At 44.8% G+C, this 20,673-nt stretch overlaps 1 protein-coding gene across 1 annotated transcript in view; it reads right to left on the minus strand.

Annotated features, from left to right (window-relative positions):
* Nucleotides 1–20,673, minus strand: part of LOC147664071 (anillin-like) — a 278,145-nt gene that overhangs the window by 38,697 nt on the left and 218,775 nt on the right. Inside the window, exons 12-15 of the mRNA XM_086950003.1 lie at nucleotides 14,345–14,451; nucleotides 12,784–12,937; nucleotides 12,449–12,584; nucleotides 9,553–9,729 (exon numbers count right to left, since the gene is read on the minus strand). Of these exons, the coding sequence (XP_086806129.1) occupies nucleotides 9,553–9,729; nucleotides 12,449–12,584; nucleotides 12,784–12,937; nucleotides 14,345–14,451 (574 nt within the window). The remainder of the gene's footprint in view (nucleotides 1–9,552; nucleotides 9,730–12,448; nucleotides 12,585–12,783; nucleotides 12,938–14,344; nucleotides 14,452–20,673) is intronic.

A 20,673-nucleotide genomic window follows, 5' to 3' on the forward strand; every position in this document is an offset into this window, starting at 1 on the left:
CAGGAGGGGCGATAGGTTTTCAAACCCCACCACCAACACATCGATGGACCTATAGGGATCTAGCACAACAACGTACACCTCAAGCAGCCGATTTTGACATATATAAAGAACGTCTTGCAGATTGTAGATATGATCCAGTACCCGGTAAAAAGAATGACGATAGAATGATGCTCGCATCAGTACGATTGCGACGAGTTACAAACTTTTTATTGACACTACCTGGAATGGTTGATCATCTAGATAGAATATATCATTTTGTCCAAACAGGGGTAGGCCCTGAAAGTATTGGCGAGGCCATGGCTTACCAAAAAGTCGATACTCAAGGCAAGATATTACGGTTCTTCATAAACTGCCTAATAAGAGAACAGGATAGGCCGGGTGCAAATCCGGAAGAAATAAAAGCACTTCATAGATGGGGTCAGAATATAGCAGACGGGAATCATGATAAACAGGCTTGTATAGAAAATATGTACCGAAGGATCAGAAATGCAGTAATAAAGATACATGAAAGAAGACAGCCAGCACCAGAAGTAGATTCAGACAAACTTGAATCCTCGGGGGAGGAGGACGCACCAGAAGAGACAGGAGGACAAGCACAATTACCAGTTAGAGAAATGATAGCATATGTAGGTAAGGGAAGACCCTATAATAACTCAATGCGTCCGGTACGTCCGGAAAGTAAAAGAGTCTTTCGAACTGCCATGTCAAATCCAAAGACCCCCGAACACCTATTCCAGGCCACTGACAGAATACTACAAGAACGAATGGGGTACCATGTACTTAATTCCATGGATGAACAAGAATTGGCCAGGTCAGCCGTACAATGGACTGACGATCCTGATACATATAGTGATGATGGTTTAGTACATACCTTTTTAAACCTTTCCCCTGACGAACAGAAATTAGCTGGTATATATATGGTTCAGCATCTCATTACATTATTCAAAGGCCATCATTCTGATCCAGGTCCCTTACCTGATATTTTAATAGAACTACTCTCGCCACAATGGAGAGGTCTAGGTACTGACTTGATTAAAGTAATTCTAGAACATCGACACAGGTGCAATGCTTTTCTGAATACATGTTTTGTTCCAGCTCCACCCATAGACAGAAAAACGTATTACATAGACAGACAGAACCCCTTGCGAGAAGTGCATCCGGTCCAGAATGCCGATAATACGCTCAGACGCGTGTTTGTGTACACGCCCATAACTAAAATAGAATTATTGGAAATGAAAAAATTAGTGCCCAGCCATGACAAAGATCCAGCAGGTTTTCATCGTGAAATAAAAGACATGTTACTCATGGGTGATTACACTTATCCAGACCTTATGAAAATATTGAAAGTACTACTGCCTGCTGGTATTTACGAGAAACTCAAAGAAAAAGAATGGGAAGTGGGAAATGCAAAGATTGATTGGGCTGCATTAGAAAACGAAGAAAACACCCGAGTTCCAGGCCTAGGGCTTGGAGACAAAGTTAAAGCGTTACCAGGATTGTTAGTGCAAGTATTGCCACGTTTATTAGCAACTAAAAAGGAGGACTGGGATGCTATCTCAGCCTGTAAACAGAAACCCGATGAAGACACTAGCGATTTTTATTCCAGTTTTGAGAAATGTTTTGGTATTAATAGTGGCCTGAAAGCAAGTAGCGAGTCATATCCACATCTTTTCGTAACAAAACTAGTCGAAAATTCCCTGCCCCAAGTTAAGAATCGTGTACAGAAAGTCGAGAGCACATGGCAAGCAAATACACCCTCACAAATGTTACAAATGTTACAGTACCACCAGAATAGAATTAGAGAGGAACACGAACACGAACAGAGACGCATGAAAGACACGAAAATGAAAATGTTAGTTGCTCAGTCAGTTCCAGCTGACGGTCAGAAAAAAGGCACGACACAGTCTAATAATACAATAGTTCCCGTTAAAGGGACATGCAACTATTGCAAACAGCCAGGACACTATATAAACGATTGTGCAGTTTTGAAACATAATATAGCTACGGGTAAAACTAAAGAGAGACCGCGTCCTCCTAGACAGGACCAGGTCCAACAACAAGTACCACAGAATATCCAGCCTATGCAAGCCTCACAACAGACAGTAGCGGTGCCACAGCCCCAACCGATTGCTGCAACTCAACATGCATCACAGCAGATGTACCAGTATGCCCAGACTGATTATCCAGATTATCAGCGATACACATGAAACAGCCTAGAGAGGGAAGTTGGCTTGCCTCTTATTGAGGTTCCTGTAGATCAAGAGGGTCCTTATGTACACAGTCAAGTATTAGGGAAAGACAGAAAGTTTTTAATTGACACAGGGGCAAGCCGAATAACGATAAGTCACGACGAGGTCCCAGGGGCACCCCTCTCAGGCTCACAGAATGTTTCCCTTGGTTTTTCAGGCAAGCCTATTATTAATGAAGTATCGCAACCACTTCCCCTTGCAGTTGGTCCTTTAACACGTACTACGGATTTACTGCTCACTAAGTCATGTCCAGAAAACTTGTTAGGTATCAAGACTCTGAAAGCTCTAGGAGCTGTAATATGCTGTTCTCCGGAAGGAGTCCGATTGTTCCTACGTGACTTTAAAGGTCACTATGTGTTGAGCGATATTGATCCCCGATTACAGAATGTACCTGCACATTTATGGGCGCAAGGCCCCACTGATGTAGGTTGTATGCACATTACACCATATCGAGTCACACTCAAGCCAGGTGTCGTTTTACCACGAATTCGACAATACAAGTTACCCCCCGATGCTGTAGTGGCTTTACTGAAAATCATTGAAGAGCTCATTGCACAAGGAGTGGTTGTAGAAACCAACTCGAATTTATGTAATTCTCCTATCATTCCAATTCTTAAACGTACAGATCCCAATGCACCACCAGTTTACCGATTGGTTATTGATTTGCGCGAATTGAATAAATGCATTGTACCACAGTACCCTGTGGTCCCAGATATCTCATCTCTCTTGACAGCCATTGATCCTGAGGCAACGTTCTTTACTGTAATTGACCTCAAAAACGCCTTCTTTAGCGTCCCAATCGATCCGGAAAGCCAATACTTGTTCGGATTCTGTTTAAATGGACGAAGTTTCAAATTTGCACGCGCACCTCAAGGATTCACAGAAAGCCCCAGCATCTATAGCCAAGCACTGAAAAGACAACTAGACAGTATACACATGCCTGAAAACACTGCCTTACTCCAGTATGTCGATGACCTACTGATCACCGCCCGAAGTGAACGTGAATGTGAACTAGCGTCACTGACGGTTTTACATTTCCTGGCTGACAAGGGGCACAAGGTATCCCCTTCGAAGCTGCAATTCTGTGTTCAGCAAGTTGTTTACTTAGGCCACTTGCTGTCCAAATGGGGGAGACAGCTAACGCCCGATCGCATCCAGTTAATTGCAAACATGTTACCACCCAAGACCCAAAAAGAGGTACGGGCTTTTATAGGCCTCACTTCTTACTGCAGACAATGGATCCCTCAGTATGCATTCCTAGCAAAGCCACTCATTCAGTTAACAACTCAGGAGGCAGCGTCTTCGACTGTCCTCCCCTGGACTCAGGAACATACACAAGCTTTTGACGACTTAAAGAAAGCCTTATGTCAAGCACCCGTTTTAGCGACACCATGTTACAGCAAGCCTTTTACACTTTTTGTCACAGAACGTGAAGGTACTGCATTGTCGGTACTCACGCAGGATCAAGCAGGTTCATACAAACCGTGTGCTTACTTTTCTAGTACATTGGATCCAGTAGCCCAGGCTCTGCCTGCGTGCTTGAAATCAGTTGCAGCAACAGCTCTAGCAATCAGACAAAGTGATTCAATAGTGTTAGGACATCCACTGACAGTACAAGTTCCACACTCCGTGGAAGTTCTTTTAAATAGAACACAGACTCAACACTTGACTATAGCAAGATTGACAGGTTATGAATTGACATTATTCCAGCCACACATAGAAATTAGACGTTGCAATACATTGAATCCTGCTACACTTTTGCCATTAACTGAAACACTCCCATTGGCACATGATTGCATTGAAGTCATTACTATCACGACGAAACCCAGACAAGACTTGACAGACACTCCATTACCAGATCCAGACCTGACACTTTATGTGGATGGTTCATGTATGAGAACAAGTACAGGAGAATTAGTGGCCGCCTACGCAGTCACAACAGAAACTGAAGTCATAGAAACAAATCGTATCGACATCCTGTCAGCACAAGCAGCAGAGCTCATCGCTCTGACACAAGCCTGTATTCAAGCTGAGAACAAGAGAGTTAACATATACACCGATTCCCGTTATGCATTCGGAGTTGTTCACGACTTCGGTGTCCTCTGGCGAGAGAGAGGTTTTTTGACTTCTCACGGTGCCAAAATTCAACACGGTCCCCTCATTCAAACTCTGTTAGATGCAATACATCTGCCTACAGCGATATCCATCATGAAGTGTAAGGCACATACAAAGGTTACAGATACTGTTTACCAGGGTAACGACCTGGCAGACCGAACCGCAAAACATACAGCTCAGAATCAGATTCATGCCACTGACCTGACAAAGACAATAGTCTCGACACCGACACATTGCATGACAGTCAAGGATCCCGCCCTAGATGTAATTGACATACAGACACATGCTACACCAGATGAAATCAAGAAATGGATTGAACTAGGAGGGACCCAGACAGATCAGGGATGGATGACGAAGGGAAAATCTATATGGTTTCTCCCCGACTCTATGGTTCAAGTTATCATTAATACAGTACACAGTCCAGCACATTTAGGAGAAAAAGCCATGTTAGACAGTATTCAACACCTCTGGTTCAATAAACACTTACGAGCAGCAGCCAAACAGAAAGTGCGTACTTGCATGATTTGTTGTCAGTTCAACCCAGGTAGAGGTGTTCCCGTAGAACAAGGTGGTTTTCATCCTCCCGATCACCCTTTTGAAGTCCTCCAGATGGATTATATTCAGATGGAACGATGTCGAGGTTTCAAATATGTCCTCGTAGTTGTATGTGCACTTTCCCGTTGGACAGAAGCATATCCAGTCCCAGATTACACTGCTCCGACCACTGCCAAGCAGTTGGTTCGTGAATTCTTTCCCCAATATGGTTTGCCCCGTGTTGTATACTCAGACAACGGTCAGCCATTCTCATCCGAGCTCATGAAGCAGGTATCACTCCTGCTAGGCTACCAATGGAAGTTCCACTGTGTCCGACATCCTGAAGCAGCAGGTCTCGTAGAGAGACACAATCAGACCCTGAAAACTCGTCTTGCAAAAATCTGTACGGAGAAGGGTGTCGACTGGACCGTAGCTTTGCCAGTCGCCCTTTTTTACATGAGGATGGTAGCCCATTCCAGAACAGGGCTATCCCCGTATGAGGTGGTCTTCGGTAGACCACCGAATATGTGGGGGACGCCTTTGCCCAGAAAAATTACCGATGTCGATTGTAACATGTTGACAGATTACCTTGCCTCCTTGATGTCTGCACTACAATCATGTCGTTCACAGGTCGCTGCAGCCTTTCCCGACAACACCGAGGTGAAACCGCACGACGTCGTTCCAGGAGATACTGTGCTTATAAGAAATTTCGACAGGAAAAGTCCGCTGGAACCCAGGTGGCAGGCGCCGAAGTTGGTACTTCTCACCACGAGGACTGCAATCAAGGTCGAGGGCCGCAAAGGGTGGCTGCACTCCAGTCACTTGAAGAAATTTCATGCATTGCCAGAGACTGACTCACCCTCCCCCTCTAAGGACTGTCCAGATTCTAGTGACTCTAAACTTCCCCTGATAGAGAAAACTCCACAACAAGAATATAAAATGAAATTGAGGTCTAGCAAGTCAGACAGTTTAATTGTTTAAGTCCTCCCCTAGGTGAATCGGTTGAACGTGTTTTCTGACATGTATCCCCTAGACCCCAATAGAGAGAGAGATAGACAGAAACAGCTCAAGAAACGTGAATATTGCAAATCTCTTCGCAGCCACTGCATTGTGACTTTATTGATTATGTTTTTCCTGAGCCTTATGATTATTGCTGCAAGTGTGCTTCTACACATATATTATCCTATATTCAAACGTGCAAATTCTTCCTTCAACGTCACTGCCGAGCATTCTTTTAGCGAACTACCCCCACACGAACTATCTTACAGACTTGCGCTGCGCAACAATACATTCATTAGTATGTTACATCATTCTCATCAGACCAGCAATGCTACAAATTGTTGGATATGTGGCCGACTCCCTCCCTATCAGAAATACAAAGGAGTTCTGCCTCTTTTTCCATACCCGTTCACACATAATGGGTCCTGTGGTGCATGGTTTAGTTTGATTAATTCCTTGGATTCAGATTCCGTAGTGTACCAGGGTAACTGGGTATGGGGAAACCTGAACACTGTTTTGCATAAAGTATGTTTTCCTGACAAGGAGGGTCTTCCCAAAAGGACAGGAACTGATCTAGAAAATGAAGTATATGGATTAGGTAACTTTACACTTAACCTCATGATTCTCAGTGTTGAATCCGAAACAGAACCAGTCTTGCCCGCCATGTCCGTACTTCCAGTTAAAGGTGAATTATGTGTCAGAAAGAATGGTTCAGTACACCTGGGTCATAGTAGATGTACTACTGTGATCGAATTCAGTGATAAGGGCAAGTCTACCTTTAAAGCTTCACGTCATTCCTACTTCGTTTGTGGTCATACCGCATATATACGCTTACCTCTAGATTGGGATGGCACCTGTTACATTGCATTCCTTCTGCCACCTGTTTTCCTCGCGCCTCCTGACTATCATAGGAACACTCATCTAGTACACAATAGACCACAGAGAGATCTCCCGATTGTCGACTATACTGAAACGGCATGGGAACAATACACAGATTTTAATAAAGGTTTCTTTCCCTACTTAGGTGCTGTCTTTAATAGTAAACTGATACGAAAATTAACTAGAACCCTTGAAGCTGTAGTGAATGAAACTACTTCTGCCCTAGGTAACTTAACAGAGGAACAGTCTGCTATGCGGATTGTTGTTCTTCAAAATCGTCTCGTCCTTGACGTCATCCTGGCCGATAGGGGCGGAGCCTGTAAGGTCATCGGGTCGAGCTGCTGTGTTTTCATTCCAGAAAACGCGCCATCAGTATACAAAGCTATAACACGTCTTCATAAGATTGCAAGTCTGATACATCAGAATCCAGGCACCTGGACTTGGTCCGGTTGGTTCTGGACAACGTTGTCAGCCTGGGGATGGAAGGTCCTATCCTTCCTAGGTATTGGCCTTCTCATAGTATTCAGCTGTTGCCTATGTCTGCAATGTGGGCCAGCGATTTGAGGCTTGTGCGCCACATCATGTATTCCTCATTCAAGTCCCCATTCAAAACGCCATAAGAAGAAAGAAGAGCAAATGATGTTACATGAACAGATTGATAGATTAATGAGGATTGATATATCATGAAGGGTCCGTAGGGGACAAGGAGGGAATGAGGTAATATAAATTTTATGGTCAATTGTGTCCCCTATCGTAGACCCCAACGGCTCCATGTACATGCTTCTAGTACATGTAAGTTCCCTCCACGACCAGCTATGAAGACGCAAATACATTCGCGTCCAACGTTAACATGTCCTCTTTCAGATCCACCATGAATGGGTCCGATATTCAGTTCCTAAGTGTGCCTTGCCAACGTCTTTATGTGGTACACTTTCATGATTTCTAGCTCTGGCGAGTTAGGCCCTGATTTCTGCCATCGAGCCTTTTTCTCCCTTCTGCCTCTAAAAGTCGCAGCCTGCTGCTTCCTGACCCTTGACTTACTCTCTGTGCGGCGAGCTGTGCCAGGTTCGACCAGCCTTGCCTGCCAAGACTGTATTCAACCTTCAAATTATCTGCTCCGCTCCTCGGAAAATACATTCCTGTCTAGTAGTTCAGGTAAACATCCTTTCCAGCTGCAGAGCAAAGGGCCCGGCCTCACTGTCTCCATGCAAGTAATTCATAGTTTCCGTTACCATGGTAGGCCCATGGCCCCTCACATCTCATGTAGACACGTAGTCGCATATGCACGCACTAGCAGTCAGTATAGAATAGCCTCTGCCCGAGAGACCTTTTCTTCTAGATAATACAGTTCCTCAAACACAAGATATTAGATATGATCTGGGATTAGGTTGTTCTGACATCCCAGACTTCTGTCTCCTCATGAAGGGCCAAATGTCAAGTCCCCTTCACCCTCCAGTTACACGTCAATCATACGTCATGCTGCTGCTCGCGCATCTCTGCCACATGTTTTTGCTGACTCTGCAGGATCCTTCTAGGGATCCACCCACTCATGACACCTTTATGTGACGTTTCCAGCACACACCTCCGTGTACGCCCTAGTGCACGCCTTCTGTTACGTATTTCTGTTCTTATCTCGTTTCTCTCAGCTGTTACGCCTTCTGCATTCAATGCTACTGTATGAAATGACTATATATATAGTTTCATGTTAATAAATAATTGTACATGTCCATTGCAATTCCCACCCTGAACCCTCGTGGCGATGGGTCATGCTACCATTGGCTCGAGCCAATTCCTTTGTTAAGGAATAAAACCCCTTTTTCAACCTCAGATACCACGGATTCTGCCTTCTTATTTTGACTGAGTTATTCTTATTGAATTTTACCACATAAATTCCGTATAGGTAATTAAAATTTACCACACAGCTCTGGCTGCTGCGGAAAGAAAATAACTTGTCAGCAAGCCTGGGTGGCACCAATATCGTCCAGCGACATCACTCCGATGCAGATAATGCCGAAGACTGATGCATATCTGATCCAACGCCACCTAAGCGGGCTCATGAGTACTGCTCGAAATATCTTCCATATCCAGTCTGACGCCTGAGAAATTCAAAGGTAAGGAACCTGCGGCTAGAAGTCACTAGCAGTTGCACAGTGTAGTCAATATATATTAAATGTAGTTATAAACCGTTTTTAAACCCCATTTCTAAAAATCATCTGATTTTCTTAGTACCCATCACTCACTCTAGGTAAAGTACTCCACTACTTAATGTGTCTGGTCTGCACTTTAGAAAACTCTGAAATAGATCCATTCTACTTTAAATACCTCCACCCCGTTACAAACTATAAGCCCTTTGTACCTGCACTAATCACGGTCAGAAGAAAACAATTGTTAGTGTTCAAATTCTAACGCCATCTCTGAGACAATTAGTACCCTGAGCCACCATCATGAGCAGAGACCACACTACTGAGTCTCTAAACCTCTCCTGCATAAGGACATTACTGTTGGTCATGTAAAACATATCAACTAGCCTTCTATGTGAAAAAAATACTTTAAGGCAATAGTGGCATACATTCTTAAGAGATGAATAGATAACAGAACTCTCAACATTCTAAAATAAAGATGCTCATGAATAAACCATGAACGTTCCAGAGAAGCACCAATTCAGTGATAAATAGGTTACCCTCCTCATTTTTTATAAACTCTTTACGTATACCCCCATATAAAAGTACATTCGTGCCCTCAGTCACTGGTACCTACTTCACCTCCAGGAACATACCTGTCCGATTCATCACAGAGCACAAGTAGTCCATTTTCAGGGGCAGACGGAGATCAGAAATGGTGACAGAGCCGCGGCATGGTTCTAGTCCTTGTACAGACAGGGACGAGGAAGAGCCTAGAGATTCTGCAGATTTTAGATGTGTCAGCATGTTCAGCAGTGAGACACGCTTCTCAGCTGGAAGAGACAATCAGAAAGAATTACACAAGATGGACAGGAGAAGTATGCATAGAAAATAAAATAGGCATCTGTACTTTATTCAGTACAAGGCCAAAGCCTCCAATGGGCATGAGTTAAAACTGCATGCATCAATAGTCCTGAGAGAACCATTTATGAAAAACTTAATAATAAGTCATTCAAAATACTATTTAATATAGGGAAGTAAATACAATTTCATCTAAGGAAATTACTGGCCTTGTTTAATGCGAGGGAACACTTGAAATGCAGCAAATACTGCAATTTTACAACAAACTCAACAAGAAAAAACAAACTTTAGTTCTGTTTGTATTGTAAATTTCCCATGAAAAGTTAAATCTGTTTAAGGGTTTTACAAGTATTTTACCTATTTTTTTGTCATTTAGTCATGGCACGATACAGTTCATTGTAAGTTAGACAGTGCGCAAGAATTGCTGCAAGGACAACCATAGGAATTAGTGTAGTGAAACTAATGTACAGTTTGAGGCATAATTTAAACTACTGGTAAGATCCCACTATGATTCAAACTCCATGAGATAATTACCAGAAGGAATTGGGTTATGTATTAAATCCACAATGTAGATTAATGATACTACTTTAAGTACCTATTTCACTGTATTATTCCAGATTCTATTGATTTACATACATACTTTTTAAACTAAAAGGCTAAGAACTGCACTTCTCAATTAAAAAATACAAATAAACAAGAATATTTAATAACTGCAGGAGAAAGTGTATTCAAACATCAGGACTGAAGACAAATATTTTACTGAAAAAATACAAATTCAATATAAAACAAAAAAGTCCAAAAGTGGAATACATTTTAAAAAAACTATAAAACGAAATTTTACATTTTAAGCCATAAACACCAGTGAAATTAGGTGAAGTAACCAGGTAGCAAGCAGTAGGGACAAACTATTTTAGTTTGCTACACTGTGTGCACTTAAGATGTAGTGAAAGAAGACAGTTTGGCTGCAAAAGCAAAGCAGACAGAGGTGACAGGACAGCAGGGCATCTTAGGAGTCGGTAGCAAACATGGCAGCCAAAACAGACACGAGTCAATTGCAATAGCTGCCCTGTACCTAGGACTACCAGAAGGTCCATATTAAACAAACTGGTGTAGTCTAGCATGTACAGGAAGAAGCCCAAGAACTGGTTCTGGCTCTGTATTTAATGCCAAGAAGAAGTTTATGTTCAAGACTACCTTGCAAGCAGAATCACATATCAATGGATTACCAGTTACAACAGATAAAAACTTGCATAAAACGCATTTCTGAAGGACCCATGCTGTGCAGAGATGTGTTTATGTAGGACGCTTTACAGATACTGGATCGCTCAGTTTATTGCCATCATTGCATGCACACTTCATTCTGGACATGCAGTATTCATCAGGAACTCAGAAGGATATTTATGTACCCTGAAGTATACATGCATGCAAGTGCTCCAAACAAAGCACCTTAATTTTAACGACACATTGTGCAAGTATCCCACTTCTTAAAATATTTTTTTTTAAAAGATGGTTTGTGCCTGCTTTTTCCACCATGGCAAACTCAGATGTTCAGTGCCTCAAACAAAATCTGGTATGGGCTGGATTGAAATATGCCCAATTGATATAGGGAGAGTATTCAAGCAACTTAAATTTAGAGAAAATGGTACTTTGGTAAATGCCAAATCCACCTGCTGTTCAGGTCCTTCCAGGCTATGCCTCAGACATCAACAATCTCCTTTTTATTTTTTCAAACCCCAATTTGAGGCTTATTGATAGTCTTACACTCCAGATGTTTAGGTCAACCAAACACCATTTTCTAAAGGGTCAGTGGCCAAGCTCTTGCCAACTAGGTACAGTAAAGCAGGGTGTTCCAACAAAAACAACTGAATTCCAATAATGATCTTTCTCACAATCCAGGCATATCAAAGGACAATGTACAAGTCTTGAAGAAAAAAAAAAGAAAAAAAAAGTTTGGCATACTAGGGTGGTTGGATTAAATGTCCACGAATAACTCATAGTTGAAATTAATAAATGGTCAATATTACTTTTACTGTATATTTATAGTCCCACAAGATAATCAATCATCCAAATACGGCATAGGCGGGTTAAGCAAAACAAACAAGGTGTGCATGGGCATAGGCAAAATTAATTATGCTATGCCTTATCCAATCTCTGCTATAGGAGGAAAGGTTTGCCTATCAAAAGAAAGATTTGAAGCATCCAATACAAAAAAGTCACTAGGGTGATGAAAGCATCAAAAGTTCTAGTTTGCAAAGATTGGTCAATAATGGTCTTTAGAATGGAGGCAGGATGCCACGCAGATTGCTCCACAATTGAGAAATGTACTGTGCCCAAAACAGTGGTGGCCACAGAGAGATTTAGTGTAATATTCTTGTCAATGACCATTTAAGACCCAACCAAAATGAAATGCCAAAAATGGGTGCACATTACCCTAGAAATACTGGACCTTCTAGTCTGCGATAATCCTACCACATTCCCAGACAAACAATTGCATGGCCGACATCCTCTAAGTTTCAGAATATTACAAAAGTCACAGCGTACCTGGACTTTCAGCATGTATACTACCGGAATCACAATAGAACGTCTGTCATAATGTGCACCTTTATGAAAGGACAGGCCACTGATGCATTCAAAATAGGGGAATACTTCTCACATTGAATTTAAAGCAGTGATACAGCACATTAAACTTACAGGAAACAAGCAGTAAACGTTCAGCCTCTGCCTCTTCACGAGATCCTTGGCCGTGCTCTTCATCAACACAGCAATTTAATGCGTGGCTTGTCTGCTGAATAATGCGGAGAAGAGCAGCAACTTCCTCATTGAGGAGCTGTTAAAGGTATAAACAAAAACCACAAAAATGACATGGTCTGAAATTAAATGAGGTCTCCAATGAGAGAGAGAGAAAGAATTAAATTTTTTTTTTAAACCACACACAAGACCTTCTCTTCTTGCAGCCTCCCTCCAGAGCCTCTGACACATCCATCCACCTATACTGCACAACAGGCACCATTGCACCTTCAGCCCACCTTGATCTTTTCCTGCAGATTCAGGTTTCTGCTATCCAACGCACTTTCAGTTGTCCCTTCAGTAAGTCCCAGAAGGGAGGGTTTCTTTTGAGGTGGTATGCCATCGACCCCGGCTTGTGTGAGATTGCGCCGCAGAGATCTATATGCATCAATGCTGAAGGAGGATCAATGGAAGCAATTAGACAAACACTTCTGCACTCATTTCTAAACCTAGAAATTCCCCCATAAGTTTGGTTTTGCACCATTTACTCTTTGCTAACTCTGTCGTCTCGGTCCCTTGTTTTACCCTATTTCTGAGGTGTCTAACTTAGCGAGACAGAGGGCATTTTTATTAAGTGAGTTAGCCACTGGAAAGTGGCTTCTGGTTTTTAATATCACAGCAATGTTGCGAACCTAAACCTTCAAAGCAAAAAATACTTTTAGTCTGGGCAAAGTGGATACTCTGTCTTATTCCTTGCAACTGTTTATTTACAGTTTCAGGACCATCCATCCTTGTAATGTTGGACGTCTGAAGATCATTGTCTAGGTTTTCGAAAAGGAATTTCTAAAACATTGTTCTCCATAGAATAATGCATGATGAACTACAAACCTGGACGTTTGGACTTTGCTTTTCTGGGGTAGATGTCCTAAGAGGTATGTTTATGTAACAGCCATATTTCAAGATGACTTTTCCTACTGAAAAAGTTAAGCTCAAAAGTGTTGTGTTCAAGACTCTGTCATAGCTCAAAAAAGATACATTTTACAACTCAAGCATTGGGGTGATATTTTCCCATTAGTCTGATGGCTGAATGAGTCACAGTCAGCGAAGAGACAGACTATATTTAGCCCTCTATAAGTGCAGAGGAGGGTTATCAGTAATGAATACTCTAGTATGTTTAGGTTTCTCATTTTGTAATGCTGCTTTTGATCAAAGAGTTATTACAAATCGAATTTTGTCAATTGCTTGGATATACTTACAATAAAAAATTAGAGCGATAATAAATTCGCAAAACATAGTACATTTAAGCTAAGGTCTGAGCCAGATTAGCAATGGCGCGGATATCACAGACAGTCCATTTAAGGGACAAATAGTAAGGTATGTTTGTGAAGCCCAGTGTTCATTCCATTTTGAAAGTGTAGTCTACAAACATTCCTTGGTCAGAAGAAGGGCGAGAGGAGTAAAAGATTGAGGGACAGGCAGGCGTGTAAGGGGTTGATGTTTGCAACAGAAATAAGACATTTAAGACATTAGCTCTTGTAGCAAGCAGGGCTGAGAAAAAAAAAACATTGTGAAACTGGAAACATGCGACTCTCAGTGGGTGGGAAAGCAGGCAAAAGAAAAGGTTAGGAACATAAGTTTTAGACCACCCTGTGGAAAAAAGGTACAAGAAATTAACTGGATTTTCCCTATAGGTACTTGAGATTAGGGGGTCGGGAGGAGTTAGAGGGTAAGTCTTATAGACCATTTATTTAGAGAACTTTTAACCAATATTTCCAAGCCACTCGGATACTGGATACCAATGCCCCTAAAACAGAAATACTATGTTCAAATCTGATTGAAGCTTACACTACTATTTCTCACCTGTAGGGGGGACCAGCATCACTGTAAGAGGAGACCGGGGTGCTAGTGGTAGCAGTGTTATCGTTGGAAGCTTCACTGAGTTCCGGCAAGCTGGACACCACAGAATTCTATGAAAGAAAAATGGGGAACAATGGTCGGCAGTATGACAAGGCTCTCTACATTAAACATATTCCAATGGATTCTGAAGGTATGGCATGCTTGCAGTAAAAACACAGTAGTTTGTTATGTTCACTTCTAACGTGCACGAATCACCCCGAAAGGGGTATTAGTATAAGAAGAAAAAACACTTAATTCAGTTAATATTGTTTAAATAGTTGTATACTCTAGAAATCTTACTCCATTGGGCAGGGAGCTCTAGGCACTCAGGTGTTTATTTTAATTTCAAAATGCAACTACCGATCAGCACTTCAATGGCTTTAAGTTTGCTTGCTCTTTGGGAGTAAACTAGAATCTAGCAGTTCTCGTCTAAGACACCTCCAATCAAAATTTGTGGGAGGAAGAGTAACAAGCATTTGCAATGCAATAGGTCTTGCATTACTGAAAGTTTGAGCTATTGGTGTTGCTAAAAATAACGCAACGCCAATAACTCAAACTTTTAGTAATGCGAGACCTATTGTATTGCAAATGCTTGTTTTTCTATTTCTTTACTTTTGAAGCAATATCGGCACTCACAATTTAAAGATAAAGCGCGGGTGCCGCGATTGTATAAAAAGTAAAGAAATAGAAAAAAAGGCGTGTGGCTACAATACAATTTGGCCGCCCGGAAAGACCATTTTGTTTACTCATGTTATAGAGAGCATGGGGGGGCGGGGCAATTTACAACCAGCAGCCACGCTGTGAAACAAATGCTCCTGCTGTGTCTCAGGGAGAAGACCTCCTGTGCATTCATTGACAGGGTGACCCCTGGTGCCCCGCACTGATAAACAAGCTGCTGCCTGTCACAGCAAAGCCCCACTATCTTATAGGGCCTCAATATTAATGAAGCACAAGTTACTTCCCTTCGGGAAGGAGTAGTTTCTGTCCTGTAACTCCAGTTCTGTAGTGGGAGTATCTCTGTTATAGTCATTTATTTTTTATTTTATTTTTAGAGTTTTCTATAGCGCGAACTTGAACCGATTAGGTTATCAGAGCGCTGTACATAGCACCAGTTCCGTTACAAGTTATCACAGCAGTTTCCAAAATTCATAATCTAGTGAATCGTCCCGCCCATGTGCGTAGACCCCGGCAATCAAAAATAATCTCTTAAATTGTCAAAAAATGCAGAACTGCAAAGACACAAGAGAGAATTTAAAAACAAATAATGCAGCCTATATCCAAAGGCTACACTGTCCAGTACTTCAACTAGAAATTCCACCAAAAAAAACACACACACAACACAGCCTGCCCAGTTTCTTCCATAGAGAAACTTGCCTCTTCCAGTAAAAGCCTCTGGAATTATAGAGAGGAAGGCATGGACAGACAAGCCCCATAGGCTGCCATTATGTGGCTTGAATAGGATACTGTGCCTTTAAGAGAACTTTCCAAAAACTTCTCCTAGTATCCCAGAATGCACAGCAGGTCCCTTTTACTTTCAGTTCTTTTTTCCGGCTCCTGCTAACAGGACCCTGGCATTGAGCTCTCCCCTTTTCAAGGGTTTATATTGGATTTAAGTTCACTTTTTGATAAGTGTTTACAATTTATATTCTTGGTGTTTCCCTTCTCTCCTGTGTTTGTTCAGGCTTTTTAGGGCTCTAAAATGCCTGCTCTTTTCGACAAATGCCCAGCATATGTAAGGAAGAAGGCCAAGACTGATCCACACGACGTCTGCATTATTTGTCTCCCTGAAGCACATGTCCCTGAAGACTGTGACATCTGCCAGAACCTCTCAGCAAGGACCCTGAGGGAAAGGCTGAAGATTAGGCTTCAAGGCATAGAAGAGAGACCACTGCAGGCTGAAGGTGGGTCTGGGCAGGTTGGGAAGGTTCCCTCTGCCTCTGCTGAGGCCTCTGGGGGGCTCCCCAGAGGCAGGAAGACCAGCAAACAGTCCCGGTCTCCGTCGGCGTCGATTGCATCGACGACGTCGAGAGGGATGACGGCGGTGTGTTCCCCATCTCTCCGGGGCTCCGGGTCAAGACTGCGTGAAGATTCGACGTCGAAGGGCCTGGTTAGGCCTCCGTCGAAACCACTATCTACGGAGTCTTCGTTGTAGTCGACGTCCGCATCGAGCTATCGGCGTCGAAGGAGAAGCCACAGGCGTCGGCGCTCGTCGTCGAGGCGATACCGCCGGTCGCTGTCTAAGACTGTCGGCGTAGAGGGGATCCTCGGCGTAGAGTACGTAGAGGACCTTGAGAAAGTGGACGGCGTCTAGGAGTGGTGTAGGAAGAGGAGGTAGTGACACCGATCTTGGTGGAGGAACAGGAGGCATCTCCGGCCTAGGGGCAGGCCCATGCGGCGGGAGCGGTGGTGGTGGCTGTCCTGAAGGAGGAAGTGGTGGGAGAGGAGGATTGGCGGGAGGATCCTCCTTCGGTACAGGGGGAGGAGGCGTCTTCGGCCGTGGTGGTGTACATACCACCGAGTACACAGAGCACGGTGAACCAGCCCCTCCAGTATGTGATCGCCGTCTCCGGCGCCCTCCACCAGACTCAGGGTGACTTCTGGCGCCGCTTCGGGGAGTGGGAACGACTCCTCGACTCCGAACTTAATTTTTCCGGTGTCGAATGTCGCCTCCGCGACTCAGGCGTCGAACATCTCCTCCGCGACGTCGACCTCTCCTTCCTCGACGCTGAACGCCGCCTCCGCGACGTTGACCGTTCCACTCTAGACGACGAGCGTCGATTCCTCCTAGACGCCGTCCACTTTCTCAAGGTCCTCTACGCCGAGGATCCCCTCTACGCCGACAGTCTTAGACAGCGACCGGCGGTATCGCCTCGACGACGAGCGCCGACGCCTGTGGCTTCTCCTTCGACGCCGATAGCTCGATGCGGACGTCGACTACAACGAAGACTCCGTAGATAGTGGTTTCGACGGAGGCCTAACCAGGCCCTTCGACGTCGAATCTTCACGCAGTCTTGACCCGGAGCCCCGGAGAGATGGGGAACACACCGCCGTCATCCCTCTCGACGTCGTCGATGCAATCGACGCCGACGGAGACCGGGACTGTTTGCTGGTCTTCCTGCCTCTGGGGAGCCCCCCAGAGGCCTCAGCAGAGGCAGAGGGAACCTTCCCAACCTGCCCAGACCCACCTTCAGCCTGCAGTGGTCTCTCTTCTATGCCTTGAAGCCTAATCTTCAGCCTTTCCCTCAGGGTCCTTGCTGAGAGGTTCTGGCAGATGTCACAGTCTTCAGGGACATGTGCTTCAGGGAGACAAATAATGCAGACGTCGTGTGGATCAGTCTTGGCCTTCTTCCTTACATATGCTGGGCATTTGTCGAAAAGAGCAGGCATTTTAGAGCCCTAAAAAGCCTGAACAAACACAGGAGAGAAGGGAAACACCAAGAATATAAATTGTAAACACTTATCAAAAAGTGAACTTAAATCCAATATAAACCCTTGAAAAGGGGAGAGCTCAATGCCAGGGTCCTGTTAGCAGGAGCCGGAAAAAAGAACTGAAAGTAAAAGGGACCTGCTGTGCATTCTGGGATACTAGGAGAAGTTCTGGAAAGTTCTCTTAAAGGCACAGTATCCTATTTAAGCCACATAATGGCAGCCTATGGGGCTTGTCTGTCCATGCCTTCCTCTCTATCATTCCAGAGGCTTTTACTGGTAGAGGCAAGTTTCTCTATGGAAGAAACTGGGCAGGCTGTGTTGTGTGTGTGTGTTTTTTTTGGTGGAATTTCTAGTTGAAGTACTGGACAGTGTAGCCTGTTGATATAGGCTGCATTATTTGTCTTTAAATTCTCTCTTAAGTGTCTTTGCAGTTCTGCATTTTTTTACAACTTGAGATTATTTTTGATTGCCGGGGTCCACGCACATGGGCGGGACTATTCACTAGATTATGACTATACACTGAGATCCCCTACTACAGAACGATATATCTGTACGAAACAGTAGTTAGTGTTAGATTCCTTACCTTAGAATACCCCCAGGTGTCAGACTGGATCCGGAAAGTTTTGCGTAGCAGTACCCCTGCGGGTCGGTGGGCGTCATCTGCGGCTCCGCGTCAGTCATCGGCGTTGTGGTCGCCGGAATGACGTCAGAGAACTTAGACGCCGCCCCCGCGCGCTGACGTCAGTTCTTGTACATAGCTCTCCGCGCCAGGAACGCAGAGCCATGCCAGAGACCAACACTGGTGCCATAAAACTAGGGCCCTCAAAGGGAAATACCTTAACCCTAGATATCGGTCCGCAGAACGAGGAGGATGGGTGGGGCTGTAAGGACTTTAACACCAACTACTGTTTCTTACAGAAGTATCGTTACTGAAGGTAAGTAACTTGTGCATCTGAAAGAAACAGGTTAGTGTTGTAGATTCCTTACCTTAGATACCCCAGCAATACCAACCCCGGTGGTGGGCCTGCGGACCAAGATCACACCAGAAAGTCCTGGGAGAACAAAAGGCCGAAAAAGCCATCTCTCCGGACTTGGCTGTTGTGAGAAAGTGAGTTTCTGTCACAGTACAACCCCCCCCCCTTCCCGCACACACACATACACACACACACACACACACTTTTTGCCTGATACCTGATGCACTTTTCCTAGGTATGCCCTGGGTCTCTTCCAATCAGGTACCCAGAGCCTGTGTTCCTGCCCTAAAAACTATACTGAAGTCTAAACCCAATTGGCATCTCTGGCCACATATCAGCCCTTAGTAAATGGTACCCTAGGTACCCAGGGAATTGTGACCAGAGAAGACCCCCTAAGGGCTGCAGCACTTATTGTGCCACCCTTAGGGGCCCTGTACCCCGACACCCACACCCTGCCTTTGCAGGCTGAGTGTCTAGGTGCAGAACTAAAAGAGTCGACATGGCACACAACCCTGTGTGCCATGCCCACAACCCCACTGCCCTGGCATACATCAGCCACCCCTCTAGCTGGGTGCCCTATGCCAGTGGTGTGGGCACAGGTGCATGAGCTCTGTGACACTACAGTACCCAGGGCCATTCCTGGTCTCTGTAAGTACGGTGATGCCATTAAGAGTATATGGTGCTGGGAGGTTGTCATTACATACTCCACAGCACCATAATGGCTACACTGACAAGTTTGATATCAAACTTCTCAGCAAATGAAACCCACACTGATGCCAGTGTGGGATTTAATGTAAAATGCACTACAGAGGGCATTTAAGAGATCTGAGACCTAAACCTAAATCCACATCTGGGCTGAGTGGCTGCAGAGACTACCACACAGCAGACATATTGCTAGCCCCCTGGGTGGAGAGCCCCCGCTCTCCTGGACCTGCAACAATGCACATCCTTGGCGAGGTGCTAGATCTCCTCTCCCAGAATGGGCAGGGGGAAGCTTTAAATGCATGCTGCCTCTGTGAGCTTCTCCAGACCATTTGCTGTACCCAGCAACTGGCCCCCACCAGTCCTGGCCCCCACCAGTCCTGACTCCCACTCTGGCAGGAAGACTGGTGGGAAAAACTGTCAAGAAGGGGGTGCGCCAGCCTGTGCCAACCTCACCCCTCAGGTGGGGGAGACTAGGTAAAGCATGACCCCGGGCTCCGGCCATCTTTAAGATGGGAGCCCTGCCCAATCACAGCTAGGCTCCTGCCCCCCTCCCCCAGGAGAGGAGGAGGCTAGGGGGTGTACCCACCCCAGGACAGGGACCTATTGGTCCCTGTCCTTGCCCTACCTGTAACGCCCCATAATTCAGAATTTAGGGGCTCCCTGAACCTTCCTTCCTTAGATCCAGATACCGAAACAAGAAAGAAGAACAAGAAACAAGACCTGCCGTGCAGCTGCTAAGAAGAGGAAGACACCAACTGATTTGGCCCCAGCCCTACCGGACTTTCGACCCTCGAACCTACTCCTGCTAAACACCGGCGCCTCCAGTGGCCAGCAACCTCAAATACACCGGAAAACCTGACTGACTACCTGGGTCTCCCACGAGCAGTGGTACTGCTCAAAATCAAGTAACTAGCCCTGGCATCAGCCCGGAACCGCAAACCCTGCACACTCTGCACCCGCCAAGCCTGGCCTGTGCTGAAGTGAACCAAGACCCTGAGGACATCCCCCGGCGATTCTGACTCTGAATCCAGTGCCCAAGGACCCTCTTCGACGACCTAGACGCCTGCAGCCTCAGGACAAAGGACCCATCCGACCGCGACCAGCAGGGGGTAAGATTTCCCGACATCAAAAGACACCCCTGCATCCGGCACCCCACGGCCCCCTTTGGCCAACTCCTGGGTGCAT

This window comes from Lissotriton vulgaris, unplaced genomic scaffold (genome assembly GCF_964263255.1).
Source record: "Lissotriton vulgaris unplaced genomic scaffold, aLisVul1.2 SCAFFOLD_2308, whole genome shotgun sequence".
Taxonomy (NCBI): Eukaryota; Metazoa; Chordata; class Amphibia; order Caudata; family Salamandridae; genus Lissotriton; species Lissotriton vulgaris.